Here is a 13,262-nt window from a genome sequence, read left to right as displayed (position 1 = left end):
TGTAGCAGTACTATTTGCAATTAATTATTTTAAACACCGTTATTATTATGTGACTGAATTGCAGCTAAGCTCTCAATATTTTAAATTAATACACTTATACGGTTATACCCTTAATATCATGGAAATCCTACATAAATGTAACATTGCTATCCGTATTTTCCAAAATCAAACACTTAAACCCCTACAACAAGGACCATTTTTCTAACTAAATGAAATTAAAAAAAAAATGTTTTCAAAAAATAATAATCTAAAAAATATAAATATTAACATGTCCAAAATGCAGGAAAGTTTTAAAAAATGTTAAGCCTCTCTTACCTCCCTAAACTTGGCCACGATTGATTCAGCGTACGTTTTGATAGTCCTAATTATCCCCCTATACTTGGATATTCAAGAGCCTCGATTCCCCTGACCAATCTCACCCGATGGAGGTGAGAGCCACGCGCTGCCACGTTGATTTTTTTGTCCATGTGGCATTTTTGAAAAAAATAGAAGATATTTTGTACTCTTTAAATTTGTCACTATTTTTAACCATCTTTCTGGGGACAAATTTGAATTTTTTTTGTTGAAACTTTATTATTTCTCTTGAATTTTTTTATTTAATCAAAACTAATAGAGTTTCAGCCAAATTTTCTATAGATTTAGCTAGAAAATAAGAAATACATAATCAAAACAAAAAGTCATTGCATCTAAAGAAAAAAAACAACAACTGCACAGTTGGAAAGTAGAAACTTAACATGGGATCCAAAACTATTCTATTTTAAACACAGTTCAATACATATGTTCTTTAGTTATTCTATTTTAAAAACCTTTAGAAATTATGAGTCACTATACCTCATGTTTATATAGAACTAAACACTTTTGAAAAGTAGAACTATTATTCAAACTACTAAATGTGCAGGATTTCTCAAGTATAAGTGGGTTAGGAATTAGGTGCAGTGGCGGAGCTAAGTAGTCTCCAGGGGTCATTGGCTGAAAAATTACATTGTATCTACAAGGTTAAAATTATTTTTTATGCATATATAATAGATGTTGAACCCCCTTGACTTCTTCGTGTATTTACTTCTTTATATATTTGAATCTCCTAGGCGAAAATCCTGACTCCGTCACTGCTTAGCTGTATGATCTTGAATACAAGGGATGTTTTTGCAATTCAATCACATTAGAAGGGCGTTAAAAGTAATTACAACACTATATATATAGAAACTCGTTACATTCTATGAATAGAGTCAGCTCTTCTTAAAACATGACTAAAATTCTCTCTCTCCTCCTTAAATTGCTAATTGTCTTGATATTTGCTGGATGGGTATCTCTTTGGCTTCTCAAGCCCACGCAATTATGGACTAAAAGTTGGAAGATTGCAGAAAACAAAGCATCAACCTCACTCTTAACTCAAGCTGGTCAAGTTCTGATTTCCAAACTCAAATTATTTTAAATGTATCTGTTTAACTTCAAATTTACCATTTACTTGTACTAGAAGTATTAATTTAATAACCTGTTCAATCTTAATACCCACCAAAAGAGTTCAATGTTTTTCATTTTGAGGTCTCGCAGGTCTTAATTTTGCTGTCTACACCTTCCCTGTTATTGCTATAGCTATAGTTGGTTTTGTTTACTTGGAACTGAAACAGAAGGAACCAACCAGCAGGTACATATGCTGCTTATATATAAGCATAATATTGTTTAACATTGGCAGTTTCATGCAAATATTAACTGAATTTGGTTGGCAGGAAAGGACAATCTCCACTATCTGTTCTCGCCAATCCACTAGTTGTGAATAAGTACATAGGCATTCTGTCTGGTTTCGAAATCCTTGCTGTATCTCTATTCATCATCTTTCTAGCATGGACATTCTTTGTTCGTATCTCCAGTGACTTCAAGAAGATGGTACCAATGAAATCATTCACTCTGTCTGTGTAAGTATATTCCAATGTTCCATGCAAGATATGATACTCCCTCGGTTTCAATTTGTTTGTGTTAGTTTGAATTGACATGGAGTTTAAGAAAATAAAGAAGACTTTTGAATCTTATGGTCTTAAACTAAAGATGTATGTAATGCACCAAATGTTCTTTGAATCTTGTGGTCTAAAATACGCCATGTAGGATGTTACTATATATAGAAAGTGACATTCTTTTTTAATACAAAAAAGGAAAGTAACAAAAATAAATGGGAACAGATGTAATAAATAGCATCATTTGCAACAAAAGTATATCTGGTAATATTTTCCAAATTGGCCATTTTCAGATCGCAATACAAATTATTTAGAGTGGCAACCAGGTGTGGTTTATTAGCGGAAGCCTGCTTAGCACTTCTTCTTCTTCCCATATTGAGGGGAATGTCGATATTTCGACTACTTGGCATCCAATTTGAAGCTTCCGTGAGATATCACGTTTGGCTTGGTACAGCAATGATATTATTTGCCACATTACATGGTGGAGGTACTTATCTAATCTGGGGTATAAAACATCACATTGGCAATGAGGTAACCTTAAAGTAATCGTTTAACCATTACTCCCTCAGTCCCAAATTAGTTGTCATGTTTCGCTTGCGCGAGTCAATTTGACTAATCTTCAAAGCTAAATTTGATTAGTTCAACTCAAATATATTTTGCAAATAAAATTTAGATATTCAAACACTATATGAAAGTAATGCACAAGTTGCAAACTTTCTCATGTCAATTCAATGAAAAAACTCGATGAGAAAATTTGCAACTTTTTAACAACAACAATATACCCAGTGAGATCCCACAAAGTGGGGTCTTGGGAAGGGTGTGTAGGCAGACCTACCTCTACCTTGTGAGGTAGAGAGACTGTTTCCGGGAGACCCTCGGCACAAGGAAAAAAAATAAAAATAAAATGTTAAAAAATACATTTTAACATGTTGGTCAAAATTCACATAGTATGACTCTTGAGAAGGAGAAACATAACTAATTTGGGATGGAACGAGTACTTCCTTTTGCAATTTAGTTTAAACAGAAGTGTCTAATGGCTATGACTCTCGAGAAGGAGAAACATGACAACTAAGTTGGGATGGAACGAGTACTTCCTTTTGCAATTTAGTTTAAACAGAAGTGTCTAAGCTTTGCTACTATCTAAGTCCGTCTCTTATTGTTATTTGTGGAGAAAAAAATAGATGTGGAAATGGCAAAACACAGGGCGTATTTACCTTGCAGGGGAGATCACTCTTATTATAGGATTGGTCATCTGGATCACATCACTTCCGCAGATCAGAAGGAAACGATTCGAGATCTTCTATTACACACATCACTTGTATATAGTTTTCTTACTATTCTTCCTGTTTCATGCTGGAGATCGCCACTTCTACATGGTTTTCCCTGGCGTTTTCTTGTTTTGCCTTGACAAGATTCTCCGAACGATTCAGTCAAGGCCAGAAACGTATATTTTTTCTGCTCGAATCTTTCCTTCCAAAGCCATAGAGTTGACTCTGCCGAAAGATCCAAGTACAAAATCAGTAATCTCTCTCCAATTTAAAATAACTAGTGATATGCTTTTTTAATTCTTAATTGGGCCTTAATAATCACATACTTAACATGCTATTTCAGGTTTGAAGTATACACCAACAAGCGTGATTTTTATCAAGATTCCAAGGATTTCAAATTTTCAATGGCATCCTTTTAGTATAACTTCTAGCTCCAAAGTTGATAAACACACTATCTCTATTTTGATCAAAGCTGAGGGATGGTGGACAAGCACTCTCTGTAATATGCTACATTCAAAGCCTGATTCAGAAACTGGTGAACTGAGGCTCATTCAAGTAGCAACAGAAGGCCCTTATGGACCCTTGTCAATGGACTTTCTGAGGTAAGGAAATGATGTTCTTTCATATTTATTGCACATCAATTTTCATCTTTTCCCATATATAGCTATTTGTTAATGTTCTGCAGATATGACAGTCTACTTCTAGTTGCGGGTGGAATTGGGGTAACACCATTTTTGAGCATTCTTCAAGAAATTGCCTCTACAAGAAGTAACAAAAATGTATTACCTTTAAAAATACAGCTTGTCTACACTATAAAAGATTCGCAAGGCATCTGCTTGTTAGATCCAGTTCTACCGCATGTTTTCGATGCAGAACAATGTTATCTACAACTGAAAGTGTTTGTGACGCGTGAGCACCAATCCAATAGATCCCTGCATGAAGTGCTAAACGAGGTCTCTAATATACAGAACATTCATTTTGCCAACAAGCGTCCTGGTTATGCAGTATATGGACTTGCGAACTTACCATGGATGTCCGTCCTCCTTTTGTTGGCGTCTGTTGTTTTTCTCGCATTTCTTATCATCTTCAACCATGTTGTTATCAAGCCTGATAAAAAGTCATCTGAACAAAAAACTGCTACTTCAATAGTGGACATTCTTCTCGTATGCTCGTTTGCATTAGCGTTAATATCCAGCACCTTAGTGGCTACCATATGGAGATGGAAGAGGCTAAGAGAAGAAATTCCACCATTTTCTGAAAAAGAAAGGAAAGCAATGAAACCAACAGAAGCAGACAGAGGTTTTGATCAACACGAAATTCATTATGGAGCAAGACCAAACTTTAAAGGTATGTTCCAAATACATACTTGTCCTTGTTTTAGCTTTTAACTTCCAAACTATTGGCTTTCTAACATGTTGAAAATTGAACAGATACCTTTTCCCAGTTTGCTAATGAATCCAAGGGATCCAATGTTGGAGTCTTCGTTTGCGGACCTGAAACAATGAAAGAATCGGTCGCTACAACTTGCCAGCTACTTTCTAACTCTTTTCAAAGTGGAGGACGAGATCATAAACCATTTTTCAGCTTTCACTCCTTAAATTTCACCCTCTAGTACTCATTGAGAACATTGGTCGAGCACTTGTCTACAGATGAACTAAATGAAAATCTGGCCATTATATACAGGATTCAGTTCCCTGTTATGGAATGTTCTGACATAAAATTTTGAGTTTTGTGACCACATATGATAAAATAGTAGTACTAACATAATTTATTTAAAAGAATATCTTTAAATTGTGGAAGCAAAACAAAAGAAACGATTTGAGTCTGTCAGACAGCCAAGAGACTACCCCAGACCAACCTTAATGCCTGGTAACGATCCTCTACTACACAGTGGTACGAGCCTATAGAACAGATCCTGTTCAAATAAGGTCGCGAATGCTTAGAGTGGTGTAAAAGCAATTTAACCGGTTAATTTGTGAGTTCAACAAGCGATGTGGTAGAGCGGGTCTTCATTCGCTTATAAGAGACCGTGTCATTAAGACATTAACTAGCAAAACCAATGAGGCGCGCTCAGATTTCCTCATTAGGTAATTGATAAACTAAATAGAAAAAGAAGTTTATTAATGGTTCTTTATTCTTATGGAAAAGAATCAATTGCTGGATATGGCGTATTAATTTTAAATTGAACTCATCCCAAAATAATAGGCTGCATGACATTTTCTTGCATATAATACTAGAGAAAATGACAAAATGGTCCCCTTATCTTTGAAGGTAGGTTAAGAATAGCCCCTGAAGTATGAACAGATTAATTGTGGTACTTTATGTTTTCCAAAATTTGACACTTTTAGTCTCCGTCAAATATTTACCGAACTTTGTTTATTAGATTTGACAGAAATGAAAAATAAAAAGAAGAGGAAATTAAAGGGAACTAACATATAGGTATAATTTTTGTAGTTTCCGTAAAAAAAAAAAAAAAAAAAAAAAACTACTGTTTGGTTCATCATTTTGAGGTGTAACTTAATCTATTTCTTTAAAAAATCTTTTCAGCGTCTAGTGCAACTTTTTGTGTTGCATATTTTAGAATTTGATGAGATATTCTTGATGTTTTTATTAGAAAAATTCCACTATTTCCGTCAAAACTAACAAACATAAATTGGTAAATATTTTCAGTGACTAAAGGTGTTAACTTTTGACAAACTTGTATAACCAAAGCTGTTGAATCCATACCTTATAAGGACTATTTAAATCTACCTCAAGGTTGAGTATCAATCCAAAATCCACCACCCCTCTTCCAAGATTTGGACTACACTGGATTCGCATGAATTCAAAGGCTCTGAAACGAGACTGTGATTTAGTAGCAGATGACATTATATATATACTCAAATTTATTCCCAATATTGATGCTCAAATTGACATTAGCTACCTTGCTATTTCATTATAGTTCCTAGTTGACCTTCGAAGTTTGACAAATATCAATTATCATTATGAAATCCAAGTCAAGGACTTATCCTGTTATTCCACCCGAGTTGTATCTTACCGTGTATAATGTTTGCTACTTGCCATGGATGTTCACCCTTTTAGGTAGGGCAAAAACATGATCTTGAGTTAATGATTGTGATCTCCCTTTTAGTGACGATTTTGAATTGCATATCCATAACTATATGCAACTAATACTAAGTCTAGAGTTCAATAGCTTGTAAGAACAATACAAAGAACCAACCTTTAACCAAAAATTTCAAGAAATGAACAAAGATACAGCAATGAATGAAACAAAATTACAATATCTATACAGCCGATAGCGGTTCTGATTCCTCACTTGACCAGTCGCTTCTATCTCTCATGTTGCTTCCACTAGGTGTTAATTCAGGTAGCAATTCATTGGGCGTTGCGTCCACATTCTCACCAAGCAATACGGTAACAACTTCCCCCATAGTAGGTCGTCGGAGAGGATCCGGGTGACAACAAGTCAGTCCTAGTTTCAACATAGCTTCCATTTCTTCCTCTGAATACTGCCCCTTAATCCTTTCATCTGCTGCCTCACATAATCTCCCTTCCCTGTACTTTTGTCTAACCCAATCAATCAACACTTCCTCTTCCTCCTCCACAAACCCCGTATCAATCGGCCTACGCCCACATGCCACCTCCAACACCACCACCCCAAAACTATAAACATCACTAGCGGCAGTTGGGTTAGCCCTTGTCACCACTTCAGGTGCCAAGTACCCTAATGTACCTACTACCCTAGTAGTATTAGGGGCACCACCATGAGTATACAACTTTGCTAGCCCAAAATCACCCAATCTCCCTCTCATTTCACTATCTAACAAAACATTGCTAGATTTAATATCCCTATGTACAACCACTTGTTCCCAACCATTATGTAAATAGTTCAACCCCTCAGCAACATCAGCTAAGACCCTCCTCCGGTCTACCCAATTCATAACCTTCTCCGGCTTATCGAATATCCATTTATTCAAACTCCCATTAGGCATGCAATCATACACAATCATAAGTTCATTCCCCTTCCTACACCACCCCTTCATTTGTACTAAATTCTTGTGTTGAAGCCTTCCGATAGTTGATATCTCAGCCATGAATTCCCTAATTCCTTGTCTTGAATCATGGTTCACACATTTCACTGCCACTTCTGTGTTATTAGATAGTATACCCTTGTAAACTTTACCAAATCCACCAGCCCCAAGTAGCTTTTCTTTACAGAACCCTTTAGTAGCTTGGCTAAGCTCTTCATATGAAAATCTATGAGGCCAGTACTCAAGTTCCCAATCTTCAATCACATCTTCTTCCTTCTCACTTCTCCTCTTCCACCAAAACCAATAAATTACACATAAACAACCCAACAGAGCCACCAAAGAACCAAGAACAATACCAATAATAGCACCTGTAGCTAACGAAGACCGCGAATTTTCCAGCTCAAAAAGGGGCAAATTCGTAGTATTAATATCCCTTGCAACTCCAGAATCACTGAAACTCCAAGCTAAAAGTCTTTGTGCCTCAACCCATTGAGTCTTGGAAGCTGAGAACCCCATATACATCTGATCAGACGTGTAATTCGCAATTATTGGGTTTCTATAACTCAACAAAGTCCTAACAGGCCGAGACATACCAGCTGGAGCTATAGTAACATTAATCTCAAATTCAGGTCCATTGAAATCAACCCAAGCATGAATATTTTCTCCAGTTCGCATATTTAAAGGCACAAAAGTATCATTATCATTATAATATCCAGCCGTTTGAGTAACAACAGATTCAATACTGTTAAGATCAATCCCAACATGGTTCCTATCCGGGTCATTAAATTCCGGGTTACGACCCGTATCAAACTCGACTGCAAGAAGTGGGGCCACAGTATGAACAGTGGCATTAGAGAAAAGTCCAAAGTATTGGCTTGAAAGAGCATTGGGTGGTGACGTGGAAGCAGAGAGAACAAAAGCAAGGCCAAAACCTGGACTAGATGAGTCGTCAGGGAGTACAGAAAAGATGAATTGTGTAGAGAAAGTAGAGGAAATTGAAGTTGAGTTTGAAGTTGATTTGATTGGTATTTGAGATGGGTAAAAAGCACGGCCAAGGGAGAACTGATTAGAGTCGTTTGTGAGACGGATTACTGGTGGTTCAAGGCGAGCATCGTTGGTGAGGTTGAGGGCAGGTGTGGTGTTGGCAGTGAATGAGTTGAAGAGAAATTCGATGCAAGAAATTGATGGGATGATTGAAAGATTGATGAGAATGAATAGTAGCGGTAACATGTTTTCAGTATTTGCATTAGGAAACTGGGAATTGTCTTAATTTGAAGGGAAGAGACTAGTGTTTTTCTGTTCCGTGAAAATAATGAAGATGTCTAAAGCTCTATCATCCTTTGACTAATCAAAAACCCGTTTTTTTTTTTTTTTTTTTTTTTTTTGGGGGGGGGGGGGGGGGGGGGTGTACAGACTCTTTCTAAGAACTATTAAAATCAACTAAACAAGTACTATAACCTTGAAGAAAAGCAACTATCACGGTAACCTTTTGCAAAGCAGCATCCACAAAAGAACACCGACAAGAATAAAAAAGTTCGTACGAGAAGTTTGTACTAGTAAACTTCATATATTCATTTAGTTTGACGTATAAGACAATTTAAGCTTTGTTTAAGAATTTTGGCATAATTTTTGTATATGTATAATTAATATAATTGTTGTATGACCAGTGCGTTTGGTTTCTGATATAATAATAATTCAGAAATGCTTATAATATAACGCTTACATAATAATTCGGTATTATTATTAAAGCGTAACAACCCATATATATCATTGCTGACTAATCATATAATAATCACCATAGTATTATTTACCACATAAGCCGTCGTGCAGCGTTGCTTTACGAAATAATTTAGTGGACAAGAATTTATTATTCGAATTTTAAATTGTAACATCTCAATTCTTATCCGTTGGATCTTTTGTCCAACCAATTCCAGACATTTTCCCGTTTAAATAATCATAATTCATAGTCATACAATGGATGAGTAATTGACACTTAATAGGCGATGATATTGGTAAGGACAAACTAGAAATTGATTAACTATACTGGATTAAAGAACATGCACCCTGAAAGAATGACTTGAACAAAATAATTACTCAGTATTAGTTTGATTATTGTACGAATCAAAGCAAACTGAATTTTGAGAGGTTCAACATATCTTTCAACTCCTACGAGAGATACCGAATACGGAATTGTTCAATTCATCTAGTGGATGCTGCAGAGTCTTAAATATATATTCTTATGAAAAACACAATATTTGTCAAACATGTTGACTGTGGCATCAAGTTTTTCTTGTCTGAAAGCAGAAATAGCAAATTCTTTAAAAAGTCAGCCTCGAAAAGTTTGACTTTCTCAAAGTTCAAATCTTCTTGCATTTAATCGGGTTTTTGATGCATTATATTTTGATATGAAGCAGCACATTTAATGCTGTAGGTTTCTTCTACAAACTCTGTCCTCTATTTTTTGTTATTTCTCAACCACCACAAATCAGTAATCAAAACAGGAAATTTGTCACCTACAATCTTTTGATCAAAATAACTCGCTTATTCCTCTATTTTTCTTTTATTCGTGAGAACCTGAAATGTTATATTCCTGCTAAACTTCACACGTATAGCCAATGGACTGAGTTTAATCGGACTTTTAACCATACATATCAATAAATAATATAAACCAATTGGTAATCATTCAATGCTAAATCTAAAGAAGTATGCGATGCTTGGCTCGCGTTATTATGTAAAAAAGTCAGTTGTTTCACTTTCAAATTTAACGTCAAGAGGACTTATGATTGTTGTTAAGTCATATTTTATACCAAATACGACACAATTAGAAAGTTAGCACGACAAATTGATACTCCCCTGTTTTCATTTAGTTGTTAGGTATACTAAAAATAATTATTCTTAAATATTTGTCAATTTAGAAATTTAAGAGAGAATTTAATTTTCTTTTTCTTACTTTATTCTTGACGGTAATTGCCCTAGAATTAAGAGGCACGTAAATAGGCAATGCTTAAAGAATTAATAAGGAATAGATAGTCAAATTATTAATATTCTTGTTAATATTTTTTAATGGACATCCGACAACTAAATGGGAACTGAGAGAGTAATGACCAATGAGTACTAGATTCCTCACTCAGTAAATAGAGAAATGATGGGGTCTCTCAAGGTTTCACCTTAGTTTTTGGAAATTTTTACACAAATAGCCTTATTGTTTGCTATTGCTAACCGATATACATAAATTATACAGTCAAGCCTCTCTATAACATCATTTTTTTTCATATTTTTTTTCTCCTATAATGAAATGTTGTTATAGAGAACATATAATATAGGGGAAATGACCTGTTAATACCTATTTAAGACTCTATATTACAAAATATAAGGATACTTTTTATTATTTACAAAACATACCAACAAAATTACAAAGTATATCAGATTTGGGCTTAATGGGATACCCACGATTTTAGGCTTTTTTTAAGGAAGAAAATCTGATTTTAAATGTGGACTTAATTCTAGGATAGTTACCATTCAACTTTTTCTTCTTTTTAAAAATATTTCTCTCTCTCTCTCTCTCTCTCTCTCTCTATATATATATATATATATATATATATATATATGATAAGCCGCTATTTTCATACCTAAAGTCCATCTTCTCTCCTAGTATAAATTTTCAAACCTATATTATAAAGTATCTTTGATTACTAACTTGTATATTAACTGTATATAAAAATTGATTTGTATCTTTTTGAGATATATATCATCATTGTGTGTTTTGAAAATTTGTATAAATTATATAAACTGTAGTTTTAAAAAATGTTGAAAACTAATATATGTATGAAATGTGTATGGAGTCTGCTATGTGTCATTTCTTAGATATATGCGGCACAATATGTATAAAATGCGAACAAATTCGATATTAATTAGTCTTAAAAATATTGAAAACTGATATGTATATGAAATGCGGATGGAATTTGGTTTGTATCAATCAGAAAACTTATTATGCATATATACTTTCTCATAATCTATACATACTTTGATCAGATTTTATATAATTTAAATGTACTTTATCATAATCACAATATATATATACAACTTTCATACATATTTCATACGTAGAAATTATAACGAATTTATACATATTGCATACAAAAATTAATATATATTTATTTTCTGGTGTATGAACTTTGTATGGAATTTGGTTTGTATCAATTACAAGTTTATTATACATATTTTTCTCAAAATTTATACATACTTTGATTAGATTTTATACAATTTATATGTACTTTATAATAATCAAAATACTTATATAATTTTTATACATATTTCATAAATAAATTAAAAATTATAAGAATCTATACAGTTATATATATTGCATATGAAAATTATACATATATGTTTTTTGGTGTATGAACTTTGTACATAAAAATTACCGATTATAATGGACTTTTTGAGTAAAAGTTGGAGAAAATTAGGTAACAATATCTCTTAATTTTGAATGAGGAGAGAAAAGTGGATGAAATAAGGAAGCAAAAGTTGGAGAAAATCAGGGAACTATATCTCTAAATTTTAAATGGAGAGAGAAAAGTGGATAAAATAAGTAAAACGATTTCCATACCTTATTTTATGTGTTTTGTTTGTTTCTTTTTAATTTACCTAATTTGTATAAATTTTGTAACAAGTCTATTGATATATTTTGTAAACTAAAATATACCGTCGTGTTCTGTAAATATATCCCTTACCATGTAATATAAGTATATAACATAACATGAATAATCAGTTCCACATAAAACATGATTGTCATAGTAAAATATTGTTATAGAGGATGATTTTATAGAGAGATCTCACTGTACATCGATTATATACGAGTATACAAATATTATACGTTCACCCACTATATTTAGAAGTTAAAAGAGCAACTATTTAGTTTTGGGCAATTCGCACGAATACCCTTATTTTGGGGTGGTCTTTAATTTTTGCCCTTCAAATTGATGGTCTTTAACTTTTGGTCTTCGCTAAAAATTCCTTGGTTTCGGGTTTGAATCCCCGCTTAGTCAAAAATTTTAAAAAAAATTCGCAAGGTAGAGTTTGGATTCGCAAGACAGAGTTTTGCCTTCAAATAAGGTTGAGTTTTGCATGGGCAAAATTCTGTCTTTCGAATCCAAACATCTCGCTTGTGATTTTTTATTTTTTTTACTGAGCTGGGATTCGAACCCAGAACCTCAGGGTATTAGGTGAAGGGAAAAAATTAAAGACCACCAATTTAAAGGTCAAAAATTAAAAACCACCCCAAATGAAGGACAATCCGCTCAAAAAAATGGAAATATTAATAACATTCGAATCTTCGTAACTCTTGGGCCCAGATTTTAAGTTATCTTACGGCCCAAAGATTAAAACTTTGTGGGCAATTCTGCACTTTTGGGGTGGTCTTTAAATTTTGCCCCTCATATTTGTGGTCTTTAAGTTTTGTCCTTAGCTTGGATACCTGAGGTTCTGGGTTCGAACCCCCGCTCAGGCATAAAATAAAAAATAATTTCGCAAGGCAGGGCTGGAGGGAGTGTTTGTCGAATCCGGCATAAAATCCTTAAGGAAAAACTAAAGTTATGCCGGAGGGGGCATAACTTTTCCTCAAGGCATAGTTTTAGTTATGCCTTATGGGGCAAAACTTTTCCATAAGGAACTATGCCTTATGGGGCAGACTTTTAATTAAGACATAACCAAAAGTATGCCTCATAAGGCAGAATTTTTCCTTAAGGCAAACTTTTAGTGTTGCCTTAATGAAAAGTTCCGCCTTATGGGGCATACTTTTAGTTATATTTTATGGGGCACACTTTTAGTTAAGGCATAACTTAAAGTATGCCTCATAAGGCGGAACTTTTCCTTAAGGCATAATTAAAAGTTTGCCTTGAAAAGTAAAAAAAATAAAATATATGTCTCAAAGCAAAGTCTGCCCCCTCCGGCATAACTTTAGTTTTTCCTTAAGGATTGTATGCCGGATCCGGCATACACTCCCCCCAGCCCTACCT

The 13,262-nt window shown here is 34.1% G+C and overlaps 2 protein-coding genes across 2 annotated transcripts; one reads left to right on the top strand and one right to left on the bottom strand.

Moving 5' to 3' along the window:
* Positions 1-1,213: 1,213 nt before the first annotated feature.
* Positions 1,214-4,899, top strand: LOC132632598 (ferric reduction oxidase 8, mitochondrial). Its single transcript, XM_060348591.1, has 8 exons — positions 1,214-1,397; positions 1,552-1,645; positions 1,728-1,913; positions 2,243-2,480; positions 3,131-3,458; positions 3,561-3,819; positions 3,903-4,564; positions 4,648-4,899. Exons 1-8 carry the CDS (start codon positions 1,244-1,246, stop codon positions 4,827-4,829), a joined length of 2,103 nt encoding a protein of 700 aa, XP_060204574.1. The 5' UTR covers positions 1,214-1,243; the 3' UTR covers positions 4,830-4,899.
* Positions 4,900-6,425: 1,526 nt separating this feature from the next.
* LOC132632599 (L-type lectin-domain containing receptor kinase S.1) lies at positions 6,426-8,578 on the bottom strand. Its single transcript, XM_060348592.1, has one exon. It carries the CDS (start codon positions 8,476-8,478, stop codon positions 6,502-6,504), a length of 1,977 nt encoding a protein of 658 aa, XP_060204575.1. The 5' UTR covers positions 8,479-8,578; the 3' UTR covers positions 6,426-6,501.
* Positions 8,579-13,262: the final 4,684 nt, after the last annotated feature.

Source organism: Lycium barbarum, chromosome 3, assembly GCF_019175385.1.
Source record: "Lycium barbarum isolate Lr01 chromosome 3, ASM1917538v2, whole genome shotgun sequence".
In the NCBI taxonomy this organism is placed as follows: domain Eukaryota; kingdom Viridiplantae; phylum Streptophyta; class Magnoliopsida; order Solanales; family Solanaceae; genus Lycium; species Lycium barbarum.
Note: the sequence above shows the minus strand (reverse complement) of the source record. Positions and strands in the feature narration are given on the sequence as shown.